This window comes from Oncorhynchus kisutch, linkage group LG19, assembly GCF_002021735.2.
Source record: "Oncorhynchus kisutch isolate 150728-3 linkage group LG19, Okis_V2, whole genome shotgun sequence".
Lineage (NCBI taxonomy): Eukaryota > Metazoa > Chordata > Actinopteri > Salmoniformes > Salmonidae > Oncorhynchus > Oncorhynchus kisutch.
The window spans coordinates 29,470,661-29,492,920 of NC_034192.2; the positions used below are offsets into that span (position 1 = coordinate 29,470,661).

Sequence of the window (22,260 nt, forward strand, 5' to 3'; positions counted from 1 at the left end):
AACACAGTCACTGCACTGCTCCGGACTCAGCTGCAGTTTGTCAAAGAGCAATTGCACAGACGAGACACACGATCACATGATTAATGACAAGTGTACATGGATGATAGAGTTTTCCTGATGTCTGTGGATCAAACCAAAGCGCCGCACACAATCATTCAATCAAATTTGCCCATGTCCATCTATTCCTTTTGGTTCATTACTCCGGCATCGTTCGTTTTTATTGCATAGACACTCTTTCTTTTCAGTCGTAGCCTCTACTTTGGCAACACCCCCTTTGTATTTACAGATGACCGCCACTGATGTCAAACTGTTCAGGACCTGGCTAGTGGCGATGCTATGGGCAGCATGAATGTTTGTTCAACGGCTGTGTGAATAAACGTTGTACACCAAACTGTAACAGTGAACCCAGAGCTGAGAATGATATTCAGTGGTGTATAGCGTCAGGTTTGTACAATACCAAGAGTTCTCTCCGCGTAAATCCGAGGGGCGTCTGATTTGGGGCGGCAGGGTAGCCTAGTGGTTAGAGCGTTGGATTAGTAACCGGAAGGTTACAAATTCAAACCCCCGAGCTGACAAGGTACACATCTGTCGTTCTGCCCCTGTACAGGCAGTTCACCCACTGTTCCCAGGCCATCATTGAAAATAAGAAATTTGTTCTTAACTGACTTGCCTAGTTAAAATAAAGGTAAAATAAAACATTTCTTACGCGTTTGTCATAACGTTCGCAAATTGGTAATGGAATAGCGTTTACCACATTACAGGCTGACGAAGACCCATAGTAAAGCTGCCAAAGTTTAATAAAGTGTCCGCTTCCTAGCTACAAACCTTTTCGAAGAGGTTTACTCAGTCCCATCGACGTTCGCACTGTTGCTAGGAAACAGATTACGGCAAGAGATTTAGACCTCTTGACGGCAAGTGGAGAAACGCAGAAGCTCAGTAACATGTTGACTGTGACAATTACAAAACATCTCAAATGTGAAAATATGTCGCACCCTTTTATTACAGAATCACAACCCAATTATAACAAAAGGTCAACAAAACATGATTTAAAATTGTGCCACACAGTGCAAACGTATTCAAACAAGACACTCAAAAAGTTCATTTAAAACGGTATTTTATTCATCATCAAATCTGAAAAGGTCCTTATCGGGTTCCGATGGTAACCTGCCACACCCTGATCAGGTTATCCGTGTAGCCAGCAAACAGAGTCTGTTAAGAGAAAAATAAGGGAAGAATAAGAAAATGTCCAGAAGTTGCAAAAAATAAGCCGGACAATATATTAAAGTATAATGCTCCCACTAGGTTTGACTCCAAGTGCTAGACATTGCATGAATATGTACTACTGTTTCTATACCCATCATCATTGCAGGACTTGTCATCAGAGCCAAAGCTCAGGCAATAAATGTCACTTTGTAATCACAGGGCAAGGCAACAAACAATCCAGCAGAGACACTATCTTCTGAGAGCAGACTGAAATTACACGACCCTGTTCTAGAAGTAAACTCAGGGTTCTACCGTAGCTCTGTGGGACGTACCTGTCCGTCAGCAGACCAGGCCAGAGAGGTGCACTGTGGGGGCTCAGCCTTACTGTTGGTGCTGATAACCTCCTGTCTCAGCTCATCCACAATGATCTTGCCCTCCAGATCCTGAAGGGGGGAGAAGGGGACTGATGAGCATAGCTTTGAGAAACAATGGGTTGTGATGAAATTGAACTACTCTGATGTGGACATGACAATCACATTCTCAGGTCCAGATGGCTTCAGAAAAGGACACAGTTAGCAGAGCTCAGAAACAGCCTCTTTATCATCATAGAAATAAGATGGCATTGGAATTTTCCATCATTGCTCCCTGACCAATGTAGTTTGATTACAGATTACAACACCAAACCGTCTTTCCAGCCAACTGCACAGACAGTGCTGATGTATTCTGAGAGTAGGAGTCTTACCCAGATCTTGATGCTGGGGCCGGTGGCAGCACAGAGCCAGTAGCGGTTGGGGCTGAAGCAGAGGGCGTTTATGTTGTCACCACTGTCTAGGGTGTACAGGTGCTTGCCCTCGTTCAAGTCCCACAGCATGGCCTGACCGTCCTATGGGAGGAGAATGGGATTCAGGGTCAAAGGTCAGCCAGTGGACAATGCAAATGAACATGCTTGCTTTGCAGGGCAACTTGGGCATGCAATTAAGTGTAGTCCATGGCCGTTCACCGGGGATACGAACCATCAACAATAATCCCTAAATGGCAAATCTCAGCAAGCAGGTTTGAGTACACTAAATTACGTTTCAAAAGTGCCAGTTGCGTTCAGAAACAGCCTCTTTATCATCATAGTGAAACAGAAGGCATTTGAATTTCCATCATAACTTTGCAACACCACATTTAACACCAAGAACTAGCCCCAAGTTATTACATCAATCACAGACCCATCCAGTGACCTTAATCTAATCCGGTCAAATTCAATAAAGGCAGAACGTGCAGGTGAACAGTGACAACCTTAAATCTATAACATAATAGCAAATATTAGGAGTGCTTTCATCATACCTTTCCACCAGAAGCGCAGAGCGAGCCATCGGGAGAGACGGTCACCGTATTCAGGTAGCCAGTGTGGCCAATGTGGTTAGTCTTCAGCTTGCAGTTGGCCAGGTTCCACACCTAGAAACAGAACAGTGGGGAAGGCCATGTGTCAGGGTACACTGATTAGAAAAATACCCCGAGGTGAACCATTTCAAGCGTGCAATGTCTAACACATTTGCAGCCTTGTTCCTGTACCCATCATCATTGCAGGACTTGTCATCAGAGCCGAGGCTCAGGGTGATTATGTCACATTGTAATCACAGGGCAAAGCAGGAAAACACTTCAGAGAGCTTGATTTTATTACATCTACAGTAACCAAACCATTTAAAAAAGACCTCTGCTTCGTTTAATAATCTACGCAGCCAGCTGTCCTAGTGAGTCACTTGTGCTGTATGCAGCGTTGTCCGTACCTTGACCATCTTGTCCCAACCACAGGAGACAATGATGGGGTTGCTGCTGTTGGGGGAAAAGCGCACGCAGGACACCCACTCAGAGTGGCTCTCATCCTGGATGGTGTACTTGCAGACTCCCAGGGTGTTCCACAGCTTGATGGTCTTGTCCCGAGACCCAGACACGATCTGCCGGTTGTCAGCAGAGAAAGCCACACTCAGGACGTCCTTGGTGTGGCCCACAAAGCGACGGGTGGTGGTTCCACTGGAGAGGAAGAGAACCGTTGAGTCCATGTGTAAATCTTCATACTACAGATGACTAACCGGTGTAATTGCGTTGTTCAAGTCAATATTGAAACCAAGGCAGCACATGATTCTGATATCCACACCTCATCTTTCACAGGTAAGCGCAGGTTGCATTCAGAAACAGCCTCTTTATCATCACAAGGATACAGATGGCATCGGAAGTTTCATCACTTTAGAACCAGCATTTTGACTGCAGCATGATCTGAAACTAACATTTCCTTCCTGGGCTTATGCACCAGCGGTGAACCCCCTTTACCCAAATGGTTGGATTGATAACCTCATCCTCACTGACCTGATATGACTAGTGGGGTGTAAACAGGTTGGCAGAGGCAGATAAAAGCCTACAGACATTCTAGGACCAGAGTTGTTCCAGCTCAGCAATGAACCACCCAGGACAAAATGAGGCAACTGATCCTAGTCTTCAGTTCAGACCAGAATCAGATGTCTAAATTGTGTGCAGGCATCTGTACCTCTGTATGGTACTACATCACCCCACAACCCTAGACTTACGTGGTGAGATCCCACAGGCGGAGCGTCCCATCCCAGGACCCGGACAGGGCAAACTGTCCATCTGAGGAGATGACTACATCACTCACAAAGTGAGAGTGTCCCTTCAGGGCACGCTGGGGGATGCCATAGTTGGTCTCGTCACGAGTCAGCTTCCACATAATGATAGACTTATCTGAAAGAGAAATGCTGATTATACATTTAAAATAAAATATATGGAATGGTAGAGATTGCAGTTGAACAACCATAGGTAGGCCTAGCTAACTAATGTAACATGGACGGTTGACAGAAGCAAAAATACATTGCCTTGCAAGCTGTCCAACTATCGAGGCGTTAAAAGTATAGGAAGCTAGCCAGCCAACTACCGGTATGTTTCCTTCAACAATTACCGACAGACAAGCAAAATCATAGCGTCCTAAAAACAGAAACTTTTAGACTGCTATGGTAGTTACAATTCAATTGTCAGGTCTAAGAAATGCATTTCTCATTGCGAGCCTAATGAACATTTTGTCCACTTGGCGGTGCACGTGGATGTGGTGTCGGCATAGCATGCGACGTCTGTTCTCAAGGGCTAGCAATCAGACATAACTTACTTGTAGAGTAGTTTGTCCACTAGACATAGCGTTTGACGCAAGAATTGCCACCTACATTGATTTGAGCTCACTTTCATGATTTACATTGTTTAAGCCGTCGCGGCTACACATCAATTTAGCAATGTAACATGCTTGGGGTTAGCCATATCGCCGACCATTTGTAGCGGGCTGAGAAGCGCTTACCTCGGGATGCAGACAGAATCATATCGGGAAACTGAGGGGTAGTCGCGATCTGGGTGACCCAACCATTGTGCCCCTTCAGGGTGCCCCTTACTGTCATCTGCTCAGTCATTTCGGCGAAGTTTTAGTGTGCCTTTTTCAAGGATGGATATAGATTAGTTTGAGGGCTAGGTTTCCCTAGGTCCTCTCACATTTAGGCACAGAGAAAAAGGAAGTTCAGACCCGGATGCAGAACCTTTGAGGGGTCGATCGCGCGCGGAGTACACTGGGAAGAACAGTTTTAACCCTTTCATGCCCGTGTGTTTTATTATTATTTTTACTTGGATTTTACTCTTCTTCCATGTCAAACAGACACATAATAATATTATTAGAAAGATTAAAGAGACCATTGCAAAGTTATAATTGTAGCAATCATGTGGTAATCCCCAAAAATGGACCCCAACATTGTATTAGTTTCATAAATGTATGTGCTTTATAGGTGGCCATGAAAATAGGCCACAGGTCTTTCATTCTAATGCATTCTGGAATTATTAGTAGGCCTAGTGCAGAGGTTCTCAAACTTGGGGTCCCTTATATTGAAATGGGGTCCCTTGATTAAACAAAAAGGCATTTTTTTTAGAAAACATTTCAAGTGGGATCCCCTATATTTTTGGTGGTCAATTTGGGTTTGCAAGCAGATCAAGATTGTAGCCTAATGTGGCCTAATGATTGTAGTCAGAATGCATTATGGTTCTTTGCTCTGAATAATGCAGTAGGCCTACTATTCCTAATGCAAAATACATTTTCCTCTTAATTATATAACTTTATTTTTCCTAAAAATGTTTAAATACAAGTGAGGATTGTTAAGAACAAATGACCGGAAGTAGTTCAAGAAGGTAACAGTATATTTTATGGAGTTTATTTCAGTCTACATGTTGAGTTGACCAGATGTAACATAATACAAAGATAAAGATAGCAGTTACAAAAATAGCTTAATTATTTTTACAACCAAATACACAACCAAATAAACAAACTCATAAAATCGACCTAATACTGTAATATTTTTGTTATAAAACACGCTAAACTGTACTGAGACATTGTGTCACCAATTATTCCTTAAAAAATGAGAAACTGAGGATATCTGCCAAAGAAATAAACCTGTAATATTGCAGAGAAACACCAGTTTGTTAAGGTAGTGTACCACACACATTGCTGCATATATCCAACATCAAAGGCCCAATGCAGACGTTTTTTAAAAATATCAATATCAAATAATTTATTGGTAACAATTAATTCCCTTACTGTAATAGATTTGAATTAAAATGGGGAGAGGTTTAAAGTCTACATTGTATTGGTCTATTAACCAATTTACCAACCTCCCGCCCATGAAAACCTGCTGAATAGAAAGGTCCTGTGTAGATTGTATTTTCAATCAGGAACTATTAGGAAATTACACTGATAACATTTGTTCACACTTTCACAGTGACTGCACTGGGCCTTTAAATGACAGGGTTGAAGGAAACAACAAATATGAATGTGCACTACATCCCAGTTTCAAATATAACACTTTGTGAATTAAAAATATTGGAATTGGTACATTAATAAAGTACAATATAATGAACTAGTTGTTTATTATCTTATCTTAATAGCATAAATGTGGTATAGTGAAACCCACAAGACAAGTTACTTATATATGCCATGTGCTCTTGACATTGAAATTGAGGTGTGTGTGTGTGTGTGTATGTGTTGTGTGTGGACCATACAGGAAGACTTGAGAAAAACAGAAATGCAGAGTGATCGAGCACCAAGTAGATAGATTTCTAAAAGAGAATTCATAAAGTTAGAAAGAGTGATCGAGCACCAAGAAGATACATCTCCAAAAGACAATCCATAAAGTCAGAAAAGAAACATGTAAATCAGAAAAAATGAAAAAATGTCATTCATGATGTGATAATGTATAAAAAAAAAAACAAGTAGGTATAGTGAAACCAACCGTCAATGATTACCTTTTTGTCAATGTAGATCAATGAGTATAACTATTATTAAATCAATGACTTTGGGTACATTATTGTACTTCAGTCTGTGAACTCTTGTCTTATATAACTAAACTCATTTGGTTAAGAAAAACAAACAATACCATTTTAAGTCAGCAGCAAGAATTCATACTGTTGTTGAGAGAACAGTATTTCATCTAAATGTCTCTTTAGCTAAGGTTAAGTGATAATACTTAAATAAAACGTGTCTTCAACACTGTACTGTCAACACTGTCAGAAAATACTGATGTGATATTTCTATTTGGCATCTGATGAATGCCATATAAAATCACAAAGTGACTTAATATTCAAATGAACTTCATATTCATCTTCATTGATGAATTACTCCATATTTGTTAATACTGCAAATGGCTCCTTCAATTCTGACGTTGAATTTAACACAATGAACTTAGTATGCATCTGTATATTATACAAACACGTCCATGCACAGGAATGCAAAATGTAACTGAACTAGATCAAAATCAAATAAAACATCACACTTGTCATCACTCCCGGTAGTGTCACCCACGCACACAAAAAAAACAACATCTGCATAAAGAAACGATGCATGGCATTTTACATGGAAAGACTGTTAGAGATTGTTCTTTGCAAAGTAAATACCTCAGTAACTTATTGCCTTAGTGTGCTGGTGTGGGGGAAGCTACTTTATATAATGCTGTGACTTGTGTTGATCATGCACTTTATTAAATGGAAACACTAAAGTAAAGAAGAGCAACAAATTAAATTGTCATACTTCATATCATAAAAACACTTTCATCATATCTGCCGGGTGAATCCACAGACATATATTATTATTATTATGTAATCATAGGAAAATTCTTGCCTCTGTAGCCCAGAACCAACTGTGAGTGTGGTAAAAAACGACAACAGCCAATGGGTGAGATTCCTCTTCAGGTGAAAGTGTAAATGTAGTGTTCTGTGTCGCCCTCTACTGGTACTTTTCCATAATGCAGGATCTCACTATTCTTCAGTGAACTGAATTGCACGGAACTGTTTCATGACTCTCTCAATAGAGGTTGTCTGTCCTCTTTGCTCCCATGACTGTCTGTTTCTCCCGCGTCTTCCCTCTGTCCTCCAGGCCTCTCCCCTCTGGGCTGAGAGAGAGCGAGACGCTTGCGTTTGAGTTTCTGTCTCCTCCTCTCCTCCTCCTTCTCCTCCTTTATAAAACAGAGAGCGGAGAAGAGAGCACTGACCTACACTCCTCCATTTACCACACCAGGGGGTCTGTCCATCCGTGGGGTTGAGCAGGAGGGCGCGAACACACACACTCCCATGCAAAATGAACGGCCAGGCAGCAATATGGCAGACGAGACTCCATTAGTAAGACCACTCTCCCTATCCATCTACTTTCCAGCATGTGTCTGTATGTCCGTTAGGTTTGGAGTCTGTTTGCTGCTTTATTTCTCTGTCTGGATGTTTCTCAAAGATGTCTGTGTCTCATTGACTCCATTTTACTTTATATCCAGAGTCTATGTGTACAAAAAATATCTGTATCGATCGATATATGCGGTCTGGTTAATATTGTTGACTCAAAATAACGAACAAAAATATCTCTATATATTATATAAAACGTTCCCATAAAAAGGCAAAAAAATAACATAAATGCGATGTAGTATTCAGTTGCAATATATACCATATCAATATGTACAGCGGCCATGCTTGATGTTAGTCATCACTGCAAGAGAAGGAGAGTAGGGATTAGTGGGGGTCACAGGTCAAGAACAACACTAATGTTAGCAAATCACTACAGCTCTGTAATACATGCTTCATTCGTCATCTTATAATCACACTCATAAGATGATGATTATATAACATACATATTATAATCATACTCACACCCCAATAACATTTATATATTGGGATTAATACATGCTTATTGGCACAGTAAAAATAATCTAAGTTGGGCAATGAACATTGTGTTGTTCATTGTTTATTATCTTGAAGCTCTGGTTTGATAGAGAATGTCCCCTCATCACAGTGCATGTGGTTGTGAATGAATGTACTACATATAACTCAGGCACCCAGCAACCCTGGGTGTTAGAATCTACCACCATTCACCTTGTGCCAGCATCCTGGTATGGGCAGTCCATCCTGCCCCTGGGGATAAGAAAACAAGAGACAGGGATGGTCAGTGGGGCAGTTTCACGTCATGTAGGGTGAAAACACTACATTTTAGTTTAGTTTATTAGGATCCCCATTAGCTACTACACATGCAGCAGATACTCTTCCTGGGGTCCACATAAAACATACAAATAACATGACAAAGTACAGAACAGTTATAGCCAAGGACATTAAATTCAATATACAGTATACTGTATATACTCTGTATATATACAGCATAGGAGCAAATAATAATAATAATAATAACATATAATTAAATAAGAGTTATATATTGGAAAGACACCGAGAAACAACAAAAATACTATTTACACACTGTTCATACTGTACATATTCATATTCTTATATACAGTTAAATTCGATATTTAGAAAGAGGAGAGCTGCTGTGATACAATCTTTTTTAAATCATTTTTTTTTTTAAAGCTAAACTTGCTTTTAGCCTCTTATGGCAGAGCATTCCACAATGACATGGCTATAGATAAATGCAGTGACACATTAAATCTGTTTATGGATTGGGTACAGTGAAGCAACCCATAGTGGCATGTCAGGTGAGGTATGCATGTCGGTTTGAGGTGTATGCCAATAGGTGTATGCAAGTGGTTCGGCATTTTCAACACACAAATGTTTCTTAAAAAGACTAGAAGAAAGGTAGTCCATTTCTCCTCAACCGTCAGCCATGAAAGACCATCATGCATGTTGTTGATGTTAGATCTATGTGTGCAGTTAAGGCCAAGGCGTCCTGCTTTATTTATTGTTTCCTTGCTGCACTTGACCATATTACCGGATAGCAATCAAGAACAACTAGTACAGGTGGTGTTTGTGTAAAAAACAGACATACCTCACCCCATCTTCACAACAACTTGGTCAATATGTCTTGACCATGGTAGCTGACTATCCAATGTCACACCCTTCATTGACCACTTCAGTTGAGGTTTAGGTCTAAGAGAATGCTTTGAACCAAATACAATACTTTTGGTTTTTGGCTGTATTTAGGACCAGTTTGGTCTTAAATTGGTCCTTGCCCATTCGAATACTGACTGTAAACCCCTTGCCAAGAGTCTCAGTGAGCTCACTGGCTGTAGGTGCTGATGTGTAGAGTGTGCAATCACCAGCATGCATAGTTATTTTAGCTTCAAAAAGCACAATACCATCCCACATGCAAGTCAGCACATTAACAACCGGCAACCACACCGAGACCACAACGCAACTCAGCACAATCTTTAGAAGAAAAACAACAATATGAAGCTGGAATTATACTGATCTATGGATTCCTGGGACCATCCTGCCTACTGATGTAAAAAAAAAAAAAGACAGAATTCAGATTGAAAACACACAATGGAATGGGACAGCGGACTAAGGGACATGGGATAGAAAAGGGAAAAAAGGCAGACACACAATGCAGGAAAGAGGTGGAAAGGTAGAAACAGGTAGAGATACTGTACCAAAGGACAGGAGGCCTCAGGGCCAGAAGGAGGAAGAGGAGGAGGAGCGGACTGTACCTCCTCATCAGAAAGTCCTTTAGTCCCACTAGAACCCTGTCAGCAAGAGCCAACCTAGTGTTACACACACTCTGAACGTACATTCACCCCATAGACACAGAATACCAGATACAGTGCCTTCAGAAAGTAGTCAAACCCCTTGACTTGTTCCACATTCTGTTGTATTACAGCCTGAATTCAAATTGGATTAAAACGTACACACACTACATGATAATGACGAAGTGAAAACATATTTTTATATATTTTTTTTATACATACTGCAACAATTTTTTTGAAATGTAATACATAAATATCTCATTTTCATAAGTATTCACAACCATGAGTCAATACTTTGTAGATGCACCTTTGACAGTGATTACATCTGTGAGTCTTTCTGGGTAAGTCTGTAAGAGCTTTCTACCTCTGGATTGTGCAACATTTGCCCACTAATCTTTTCAAATTTCCTCAAGCTCTTTCAAATTGGTTGTTGATCATTTCTAGACAACCATTTTCAGGCATTGCGATAGATTTCCAAGTAGTTTTAAGTACAAACTGTAACTCGGCCACTCGGGAACATTCACTGTCTTCCTTGTAAGAAAACTCCAGCGTAGATTTGGCCTTGTGTTTTAGGTTATTATCCTGCTAAAAGTTGAATTCATCTCCCAGTGTCTGGTGGAAAACACACGAGTAGCGTACTACATTGCAACTGTTTGCCAATCCTCTAGGATTGTGCCTGTGCTTAGCTCCATTCCATTTATTTTTTATCCTAAAAACTCCCCAGTCTTTAACAATTTCAAGCATACCCATAACATGATGCAGCGACCACTATGCTTGAAAACATAGAGAGTGGTACTCAGTAATGTGTTGTATTGGATTTGCTTTCTTCTTTTCACTCGGTCAATTAGGTTAGTATTGTGGAGTAACTACGATGTTGTTGATCCATCCTCAGTTTTCTCTTATCACAGCCATTACACTCTATAACTGTTTCATTGGCCTATGTTGAAATCCCTGAGCGGTTCCTTCCTCTCTACGGCAACTGAGTTAAGAAGGACAGCTGTGTCTTTGTAGTGACTGGGTGTATTGATACACCATCCAAAGTGTAATTAATAACTTTCTTTACCCATCTAGCAATAGGTTCCCTTTTTTGTGAGGCATTGGAAAATCTCCCTGGTCTTTGTGGTTGAATCTGTGTTTAAAATTCACTGCTCGACTGAGGGACCTTACAGATAATTGTTTGTGTGGGGTTCAGAGATGAGGTAGTCATTCAAAAAGCATGTTAAACACTATTATTGCACACAGAGTGTGACTTGAGTGTGATTTGTTTAGCACATTTTTACTCCTGGCCTTATTTAGGCTTGCCATAATAAACCGGTTGAATACTTAGAGACTCAAGACTTTTCAGCTTTTCATTTTTGATTAATTTGTAAAAATGTCAAAAAAAACGTAACGTTCCACTTTGACATTTTGGGGTATTTTGTGTACTGTATGCCAGTGGAGAAGAAAAAAAAATTACAATTTAATAATGCTTTTTAAATTCAGGCTGTAACACAACAACATGTGGAAAAGGTCAAGGGGTGTGATTACTGTCTGAAGGCACTGTAGTAAGAAATCATAGAAATAGAGATGGAAATGAAAAAAGTCAATAGTGAAGTATCTACAAATGTAATTACATATAGTTGTTACATATTTGATCAAGTCTGGGTGAAAGGAGCTAAATGTCCATAGGCTCATGGACGAAAGGTCACAGTTGAGTGTGACATACCACAGGACAGGGCTGGTCCAGTCCAGGAGGACCCTGTTCCCCCTTACCGCCCTTCAGACCTCTCTTCCCCACCGTTCCCCGGTCACCCTGTAGATAGAGAGATAGAGAGAGAGAGAGAGAGAGAGAGAGAGAGAGAGAGAGAGAGAGAGAGAGAGAGAGAGAGAGAGAGAGAGAGAGAGAGAGAGAGAGAGAGAGAGAGAGAGAGAGAGAGAGAGAGAGAGAGAGGTCAGACATGCAGTGTTGGGGAGTAGTTCCACTAAATGAAATTCAACTAGTAATTCAACGACATGTTGCAATACCTTGGTTGAAGTTGAACTAAATTTTAATCTTTGTAGTGTTTTCAGTAGTCAATCATTTTTTGTTGTTGCCTGCAATGGCGAAGGGAACTACTGGAACTAAACACTATATTTTCAACCAAAAATATAGGCTTTTCTCGCAAAACCCCCACAACATTTTTATTATATGACATTTCAGATTTAGATATGATAATTTTTCACGAGGTAGATTTCAAAGCAACTTCAGCTAACCAACTATATTTTCTTTAAGGGTAGCTTTACTGTAGCTCAACTTCTTCCAGTGTGAAGTAGTTGGTGGCTTGATAAACTATATTTTCAGAGTACCTAACCCAACACTACTCTGAGATGTCTACCTCGGATCAGCCTCTCAGAATATCACAAAAAATAGCAACCCAGAAAAGGACAAAAACAATTCCCATATTAACATATGTAGCCCGAGAAACAAGATTCATAAAATGTATAACTTACGAACATCAGAAAGCATACATATTCTGTCCATCTCTGAAACACACTTACGCAGTAGTAGCTGTACATGGTTATAGAATACATTGGAGAGATAGAAATGCAAATGGAGGAGGTGTTTGTATGTCCAGAGTCATATTCCTGTTAGGCTGAGAGAAAGATCTCAAGTCAGAAGACGCAGAAGTAATATGACTACAGATTCATCTGCCTCACCTAAAATCTATTCTTGTGGGAAGATGCTATAGACAACCGAGTGCGAAAAGTCAGTATTTTGGACTATACGTGTGAAATGCTCAATAATGCATGTGATATTAACAGAGAGGTATATTTTCTGGGTGACCTAAATATTGACTGGTTGTCATCCAGCTGTCCGCTCAAAAAGAAGCTTCAAGCTGTAACACGATGCCCGCAATCTGGGTCAGGTTATCAGTCAACCTACCAGCGTATTTACAAACAGAACAGGAACTAAATCATCCACGTGTATCGATCACATCTTTACTAATGTGGCAGAAATCTGATCTAAAGCCGTATCCACACCCATTGGATGTATTGATCATAATATAATAGGCATATCTGGAAAAAATCTAAGTTCCAAAGACTGGACCTAAAATTGTGTATAAGCGATCATGCAAGAGGTTTTGCAATGATTCCTATGTCGAAGATGTGAAAAATATTCGATGTGTAATGAGGAACAACCTGATGCTGCATGGACTCTACAAGGTGTCATAAGCATTTCACTGGGTTGCTGGCCCATGTTGGCTCCAATGCTTCCCACAGTTGTGTCAAGTTGGCTGGATGTCTTTTGGGTGGTGGACCATTCTTGATACACGCGGGAAACTGTTGAGCGTGAAAAACCCAGCAGCGTTGCAGTTCTTGACACACTCAAACCGGTGCGCCTGGCACCTACTGCCTGTTCAAAAGCACTTCAATCTTGTGTCTACACCATCGGGCCCCATCCAGAGTGTCCACACCACCCTGTACCATCGGGCCCCTTGCAGAGTGTCCAACACCCCCTCACCCCACTACCCCCCATGCTAACAGCACAACACCTGAATCAGAAGAGACCAACAGTCCAGCAAGACAACTATGCAGAAGTGGAATGAAGAATAGAGCACCCTGCTGCAGCGGAGATAAACCAGTTTCTAATAGAAAGAACAATTGGTTCAAGAGAAAATAACCTAATTAATGAAATAGCATCTAATCAACAATTGCATTGTTTCAATTACCTCCACAAATCATCCGACTATTATCTTTTTTCACAACTGCCGCCAGTTTGACGCCAAAACATAGACAACTAAATACATATTGACATAGTAAAAAAAACAAGTGTTAAAAAATATATATAAAGGATATTTCATGCTGAAAATGTCATGTTTTCACCAAAGGTATGCACTAAGGGTGTGGTCATAAATTCACTCTGGCTATCTGCTCCAATTTCAGAGCGCTCTCGTCTGAGTCACAAACGCTGAATGCTCAACACCTGTTGAATATGGCCAGTGTCAGTAAACGTTGCCAGCAGCACAATTACAGGCACCAATGCTCTGGATAACATGAAAACATCCTAACCAGGTCTGCTAGGGTGAGAAAAATGGTCCGAGTGAGGTGTTCTCTCATTTGTGTCTGGAAGTAGCAAGCAAGCTAGCCAATGCTAGCCAGTTAGCTTGGGTGCTTGACTGCCGTTGTGAGGTCAGAACACTCGGATCAACCCTACTCCTCAAACAGTGTGCGCTCTGAACACCCCCGAGAGCACACTAAGCGCGCTCTGGCACTCCAGATTGAATTTACGGACACACCCTAAATTGACGGTTTGTATTTAGCATAATGTTTAGTAGCTTTGTCATTTCTTATTTTACAATCAATTCATATTTCATATATTTTACATGTGATGGGGCCAGAAAGAGGAACAGAGTAATTACAGACTCCTCTGATAATCTGAAGTACCCAAAAGGGCCATTAGATGTCTTGTGATAGATTACATAAAATCTTTGAAAAATACCGAAATTCTAGTAGTTTACTGGTAAACTACAGTAATATACCCTCCCTTTGCAACCCTAGTTTTATAAGAGCTACCCCGGGAAAAGGTTTAGACACTCATATTTACTTCATTTATCTTGATTACTTTCATTAAAGGCATAGTTTACAAAGGCAAATGGTTGTTTATTGGTACTTTGGGGCTTTGACCCCAGATGGGGAGGGTGAATGATGTAGACTTGCATAGTGGTTGTCACATCACAGAGACTTCAAATACTGATGAGGGAAAACGGGATTTCGAATGCTCATCATGCAGGTTTCACGTCGTGTATTTTGGTGGACATATTTAGAACTACAACTCACCCCAGTGTATTTACTACTACAGCTCCCTACAGCACGCCTGTGTACTTATGGTTCATCACCAAGTAGTCACTGTAGTAACAGTGACCGTACAATAACCATTACAACCATCTCAGATCTTTAACCAATGTTTAATGGAATGAACATGTCTTGGCTAACCCACCAACTTTAAATTGGCGAGACCTGCTTCAATGGTGGCAGGTAAGCATACAGGTGCAGCAACACTGATTGTGATGTGTATGCATAATAGCAGAACTGTGGGCTAGAGAAGGGAAGAACATGCTCCTCCCACCTTGTCTCCTCTGTCTCCCCGGTCTCCCTTCTCTCCAATCAGGCCTGGGAAACCCTGTAGAGGGAGGAACAGGTTAGTGTGGGCTGCAGTGAAATCCCCAGTGTCATATAGTCTGGTAGGTCAACGTTCAAAAACACTATTTCATACTTACATCCATTCCAGGCTCCCCAGACTTGCCCTGTCAACACACACATTATTGAATGCATCAGTACCACCATGACCAAGACCATGAAAAACCATGACATGCAATGATTGTAAGCCTAATATGCTAAGGTAATTTGATAATGAGGGCGTCACCCACCTTCTCTCCTTTGGTCCCTGGGAGACCCACCAATCCTGTGGAGCCGGGGGGACCCTGAGGGCCATCAACACCCTGGGGAGGACAGACACGTTAGATATCATCACTATCATCATCACCATCATCAGTAGCTGCAGCTCATAATCTATTATTCTACAGTATCACTCACCCTCAGTCCAGCAGGTCCAATGTCTCCCTTCTCCCCTTTAGCTTTGTCTCCAGGCTCTCCCTGCATGGGAACACATTATGCTCAGTACACTCTACAACAGTCAAGAGCACGTACAGATTATCTATCTAGTTGCCTAGTCATTTTATCTCTACCTTTATGTACATATCTACCTCAATTACCTTGTACCCCTGCACAAAGACTCGGTGAAGCCAAGTTATCATTACTCATTGTGTGTTTATTAAACTTTTTTTCTCTCTGCATTGTTGGGAAAGGTCTGTAAGTACAGTGGCTTGTGAAAGTATTCACCCCCCTTGGCACTTTTCCTATTTTGTTGTCTTACAACCTGGAATTAAAATGGATTTTTGGGGGATTTGTATCATTTGATTTACACAACATGCATACCACTTTGAAGATGCATTTTATTTATTTATTGTGAAACAAACAAGAAATAAGACAAAAAACAGAAAACTTGTGCCTGCATAACTATTCACCCCCCCAAAGTCAAGACTTTGTCGGGGCACCTTTTACAGCAATTACAGCTGCATGTCTCTTGGGGTATGTCTCTATAAGCTTGGCACATCTAGGCAATGGGATTTTTTCCCATTCTTCAAGGCAAAACTGCCCCAGCTCCTTCAAGTTGGATGGGTTTCGCTGGTGTACAGTAATTTTTAAATCATACCACAGATTCTCAATTGGATTGAGGTCTGGGCTTGGACTAGGCCATTCCAAGAAATGTAAATGTTTCCCCTTAAACCACTCGAGTGTTGCTTTAGCAGTATGCTTAGGGTCATTGTCCTGCTGGAAGGTGAACCTCTGTCCCAGTCTCAAATCTCTGGAAGACTGAAACAGGTTTCTCTCAAGAATTTCCCTGTATTCAGCGCCATCCATAATTTCTTCAATTCTAGACAGTTTCCCAGTCCCTTCCGATGAAGAACATCCCTACAGCATGATGCTGCCACCACCATGATTCACTGTGGGGATGGTGTTCTCTGGGTGATGATAGGTGTTGGGTTTGCACCAGACATAACATTTTCCTTGATGGCCAAAAAGTTAATTTTAGTCTCATCTGACCAGAGTACATTCATCCATATGTTTGGGTGTCTCCCATATTCCTTTTGGCGAACACCAAACGTGTTTGCAAATTTTTTTCTTTAAGCAATGACTTTTCTCTGGCCACTCTTCCATATAGCCCAGCTCTGTGTAGTGTACGGCTTAAAGTGGTCCTATGAACAGATACTCCAATCTTTGCAGCTCCTTCAGGGTTATCTTTGGCCTCTTTGTTGCCTCTCTGATTAATGCCCTCCTTGCCTCATCTGTGAGTTTTGGTGGGCGGCCCTCTCTTGGCAGGTTTGTTGTGGTGCCATATTCTTTCCATTTCTTTAATAGTGGATTTAATGGTGCTCCGTGGGATGTTCAAAGTTTCTGATCTTTTTTATAACCCAAACCTGATTTGTACTTCTCCACAACTTTGTCCCTGACCTGTTTGGAGATCTCCTTGGTCTTCATGGTGCCGCTTGCATGATGGTGTCCCTCACTTAGTGGTGTTGCAGACTCTGGGGCCTTTCAGAACAGGTATACTGAGATCATGTGACAGATCATGTGACACTTAGATTACACACAGGTGGACTTTATTTAACTTTTGAAGGTAATTGGTTGCACCAGATCTTATTTAGAGGCTTCATACCAAAGGGGCTGAATATATACGCACACACCACTTTTCAGTTTTTTATTCTTTAGAATTTTTTGAAACAAGTTATTTAAAAAATTTCACTTCACCAATTTAGATTTTTTTTGTATGTCCATGACATGAAATCCAAATAAAAATCTATTTAAATTACAGGTTGTAATGCAACAAAATATGAAAAATGCCAAGGGGGATGAATACTTTTGCAAGGCACTGTAAGCATTCCACTGTTAGTCTACACCTGTTGTTTATGAAGCACGTGACAAATACAATGTGAAGACAGACATTACTGTACCTCTATGGCCTTCTAGTCTTACCTTAGGGCCAGGCGTTCCATGATGGCCCTGGAACACACAAAGATATAATTTCATGTCAGTCTTAAGTATCTGAAATGATTCAGCCACATCATATTGGGGAACAGAGGGGTGAAACTCTTTAGGTGACACACAGACACTCTCCTATAGTGACACTCACCATGTACCCTGTAGGACCAGGGGGTCCCGGGGGGCCGGGAGGGCCTGGCTGAGAAATCATCTGAACCTGAATAACAGAACAACAAACACATTAAAGATGATGAACATATCAATGGTTGTATCTCCAATGGTGTCCTTTGAGATACAGACCATATGTAATTCCACTGTCTGCCAAGCTATGCTCCACATGAAGCAGCGTTCAATGCCAATATGATACAGATTCAACGACAACTATTGAGTGTGTGAATACCGTATACACCCGTGTGCTTTATTTACCAGGTTATCTTCCAGCCTGGAGTCTCCCTTGTCCCCCTTCTGTCCATCCATCCCCTGAGACAGACAGAGAGGGGGGATTTAAATCTCTTTGCAGTAGGCTACTCGACAATATGTATACACCTCTGATGAAAGGGGTTATTACTTTGGATTCCCGTCTGTCTACTTACCCCTGGCCCAGAGAGACCCATCTCTCCTTTCTCTCCTTTCTCTCCGATCGACCCCGTCTCCCCCATATCTCCCTTCGGACCGTAAAGAGGAGAGAAGGTTAGAGGTCAAAAGGGTGAGAGGTGAGAGATTCAGGACAATTCTGATTAATCATGTGCATTATCATTCCAGATAATAAGTGAACTAAATATATGAATGTGCAACATTTCTAAACATTGGAGTGACACAGTGATTCGACGTGGGTTATAAAAAACAGTCAAAGGGACATTAGAGTGTCTGTACCTTCTCCCCATCTAGTCCAGATGTCCCAGGCAAGCCTAGCTCTCCCTGGAGTAGTGAGGAAAAATACACAATTTCCAACTGACCATTTTACCTTCAAAGAGTATTGACTTCCATTGATTCAGACACAATGGATAGAAGAGATGGCATGTGTATATAAATAAGACCATACCTTTCCTCCTGGGGGTCCTGGGGGCCCCGGTAAACCTGGCGGGCCCTAGGAAGGGACAGACAGACAGAAAGGTTACACAAAATACAAAACATCAGCCAGGCAAGTCGATCTGTCTCAGTAGTCTGTTAGTAGAATTACAATCAAATCCATGGATAAATCTACGTATATCCAATTCCATCACTCTTCATCAGGCAGTGATTGTTTGTGATTGTTTGTTGAGTAGGTCCGCTCAGACAAGCATACTAACTCAGAGTCAGTGGATTATGTATGTATTATCCTTAGAGCAATTGTGGGATTCAAGACGCCAGTGTAGGGCAAAAACAGAAAAACATTGTGGATGGATGGTGGATTTCACAATACAACACTCTCAGTAAACTAACGGATCATTATTCTCCTTTCTCTGATGAGGACCAGCTTTGCTATGGATGCTTTGGTGCAAATCGGCAATAAAATTGATCTATTGGGTCAGGTTATGCGGTTGGCTGAACACAATGCCTTGGCATCATGTCACACGACATGGCTGGTTTATTATTAACCCGGGGTTGAACTCTCAGAGAAGGACTGGAGTCTTGAGCAAACAATAGGAAAGTGGATCAAGTCCAGCAAGGAGCTGGGGATGGCGCACGCACACACACACACACACACACACACACACACACACACACACACACACACACACACACACACACACACACACACACACACACACACACACGCACACGCACACGCACACGCACACGCACACACGCACACCACAGCAAAGACCTCCAGCACCCACCAGCAGTAAACCTAAAAGAGGATACAGCCCTATTGACCTAGCCAGAGCTATTACCATAGCATCCTAACCTCTTCTAACCACACAGTTAATGGGGCAGGATGGAGTCAACCTCTCAGGGCAGGAGAATGGAAGCCTGGACTCAGACTGACATTTTCTCAGTGCAGCATGGACGGTTCCTGGGTTAGGGCTGAGAAGGCTGACCCTAGGCCTTAGTTGCTAATGCATGGTTCTATTTCTGCATGCTGTATGTGAGGGACATGGAGCCATTGTGCCTCCGGTGGTGGTGCTTCGCCACAAAGCAGAGGCAGTGTGTGTGACCTCTTGATGCAATAAAATATGGAAATCCGATTAATTCCCAGAGGTGTATAATACATGTTGATTTCTCCATCCCCTCTCTTCCAGGTTTTTGTTTTGTGCTCTGGCAAAGCTATGGCAACGGAAAGGGTTTACAAACAACTATTGTTCCAAGTTACTCCATCTTCTGAAACGATGGCCACCCACACGGATACTTTGAAAGCTGTAAAAACAAATGAATGAATTCTGAAGCACCAATTGCATCACCCAAATGTGGATGGAATCAATATGGCCCATCACGAAGCAAGTGAAATGATTCAAAACGGATTTGGGTTGGGTAAGAGGTCACCAGTATGTAAACTAATATAGATAGGCTTCAGAACACTGATGAGATCTCAGGTCTATGTTGTGACCAGCTCATGTGTAACTCAGTCATGTCTCAAGCATAGCATGCACGGGCCTACTCTAAACCTGGGGACCCCATGTAGATAGTGTTTTTGAATCCGAAGCACACGCCAGTGAAGAGATAGGGATCTCTTATTAGCATGTAGCATGGGGCCCAGCATGAAGAGAAGATGTTTGTGCCTAGACTGTGAAATGAGTTAAAAGACATCTCCCTCTCTCTTTACTATTTGTCCCGACTGGATTGAGCAAGAAAACAAAATCGCAAATAGGATATTATATCATTCTAGTTCTTTCAAGCCAAGCAACATCACAGATCACACCGCCACACAGCAGGGTTAACTTCAAGCCGCATATCATGTGAGGCAACAATAACACAGTATGGAAAAAAGACATTTGAAAAGTGAAATGAATGATGTTTTGATTCTGCATGATTGAGAATGTCACTCCAGGCTATGTAATATCAGAGGCTGTGTTCCAGCTGTTAGGTAGCTTGGTGTTGCATCCTGTATATATATCTGTATGAGAGGACAGTGGCTGGTTGCAGGAAACTTTGGTTTTATGTCTCTGGTTAGTTGGTGGTTGCGGGTGATGGAGTAGTGATATCTAATGTGTCTGATGTCAGGGCTGTGGGACAGAGTGTCCTCCTTACACAAACACTCAGGGGTTGTTCACTCTGGTCTTAGAAGCTACATGTGTACACAGGCACCCGTGTGTATGCTCACGTGTATGAGTGTATGCGCCTATGTCTATGCATTAGTGTGTGTGAGAACACACTGACTACACAGACCACATCTACAAAGCCGTGATGTGTGACAGTGGTTTACCCTGACACTGATGGTCTGGATGGCCTGTCAGGAAGGAAGAGCAGCGTGTTAAGTCTGTCGGGATCACTCTATGATACTCTATGGGCCTTCAAACACATTGTCTACGTCTCTGACTGGGTGGTCTCACCTGGAAGGCTTCTAGTAGCTTCCCATTGAAGTCAATGACCTCAGTAGAGCCAGGAACCCCCTTTTCACCAGGATAACCCTGGTGGAGAAGTGGAGAAGAAAAGAGAGAGAGAATGAGAGAGAGAGTCATCGAGGGAAAGAGAAAGAGAGAGATGGAGAGAGATATATTAAGAAAGAGATAGAGAGAGATATATTGAGAAAGAGATAGATAGAGATATTGAGAAAGAGGTAAATATATTGAGAAAAAGATAGAGAGATATTGAGAAAGACATAGATATTGATAAAGAGATAGATATTGAGAAAGAGATAAAGATATTGAGAAAGAGATAGAGAGATAGATATTGAGAAAGAGATAGCGAGAAAGAGAGATATTGAGAAAGATATATATATATATATATATATATAGAGAGAGAGAGAGAGAGATTGAGATGCTCATGAGCATCAAATAATCACACAAAAAAGTACATAAAAAGGTAGCCTCAGACAACTGTGAACATGATCTTTGGTGGTGATTAGGTTGTGTACACATACCAAGTCTCCCTGGGTGCCTTGCTCTCCGATATCTCCTTTGTCTCCCTACAAAATACACGCAAACACAAACAGTTGAACAAAAGCCTTTGAATTGGCTGTGTCCATATAGGAGAAACAACCTCTCATGTATTAGTGTGGAGGCGACAGGATATGTCTCACCTTAAACCCTGGGAGTCCGTCCATGCCCCTCTCCCCCTTCTCTCCCAGCAAACCAGCCTCCCCCTGTTACACACAGAAAGAAAACACATAGCTTAGGCGTAGGTAAGTCACTTTACAATAATGTGTTCAGTACAATATCATAAAAAAAACTGTAGGCCTGCTATAGTCGGTCAGTTCCATCTATGGTGGTATAGCTGGAAGGAGGAAGTGGTGAAGAACAACACCAGAGGAACAGAGAGGGATTAACACCATAAAACAGGCCTGTGTTATAGACTGTAGAAAGGCCAGCAGGCCTTCTTCTATTCCTGGCCA

At 41.6% G+C, this 22,260-nt stretch overlaps 2 protein-coding genes across 8 annotated transcripts in view; both read right to left on the bottom strand.

The window, feature by feature from the left end:
* Positions 1-982: 982 nt before the first annotated feature.
* On the bottom strand, positions 983-4,783 carry LOC109864603 (guanine nucleotide-binding protein subunit beta-2-like 1). The gene is made up of 7 exons (XM_020452454.2): positions 4,547-4,783; positions 3,774-3,945; positions 2,979-3,222; positions 2,536-2,646; positions 1,946-2,086; positions 1,536-1,646; positions 983-1,209 (listed from the first exon to the last, which is right to left on the bottom strand). Exons 1-7 carry the CDS (start codon positions 4,653-4,655, stop codon positions 1,144-1,146), a joined length of 954 nt encoding a protein of 317 aa, XP_020308043.1. The 5' UTR covers positions 4,656-4,783; the 3' UTR covers positions 983-1,143.
* A 629-nt stretch (positions 4,784-5,412) lies between these two features.
* LOC109864605 (collagen alpha-1(XXIII) chain) overlaps positions 5,413-22,260 on the bottom strand; it is a 204,965-nt gene continuing 188,117 nt past the window's right edge. For 3 of the 7 annotated variants that reach the window (XM_031797653.1, XM_031797650.1, XM_031797651.1), the window contains 18 exons: positions 21,949-22,011; positions 21,790-21,834; positions 21,260-21,337; positions 21,133-21,156; positions 18,832-18,876; positions 18,663-18,707; positions 18,383-18,454; positions 18,216-18,269; positions 17,941-18,006; positions 17,784-17,810; positions 15,783-15,842; positions 15,617-15,688; positions 15,467-15,493; positions 15,316-15,369; positions 11,935-12,021; positions 10,137-10,229; positions 8,635-8,673; positions 5,413-7,733 (listed from right to left, as the gene is read on the bottom strand). In XM_031797653.1, the coding sequence (XP_031653513.1) occupies positions 7,572-7,733; positions 8,635-8,673; positions 10,137-10,229; positions 11,935-12,021; positions 15,316-15,369; positions 15,467-15,493; positions 15,617-15,688; positions 15,783-15,842; positions 17,784-17,810; positions 17,941-18,006; positions 18,216-18,269; positions 18,383-18,454; positions 18,663-18,707; positions 18,832-18,876; positions 21,133-21,156; positions 21,260-21,337; positions 21,790-21,834; positions 21,949-22,011 (1,113 nt within the window). In that variant the 3' untranslated portion in view covers positions 5,413-7,571. Of the gene's footprint in view, positions 8,252-8,634; positions 8,674-10,136; positions 10,230-11,934; positions 12,022-15,315; positions 15,370-15,466; positions 15,494-15,616; positions 15,689-15,782; positions 15,843-17,783; positions 17,811-17,940; positions 18,007-18,215; positions 18,270-18,382; positions 18,455-18,662; positions 18,708-18,831; positions 18,877-21,132; positions 21,157-21,259; positions 21,338-21,789; positions 21,835-21,948; positions 22,012-22,260 lie in introns of all 7 variants that reach the window. The other 4 variants (XM_020452456.2, XM_031797654.1, XM_020452457.2 and 1 more) reach the window with 4 other exon arrangements.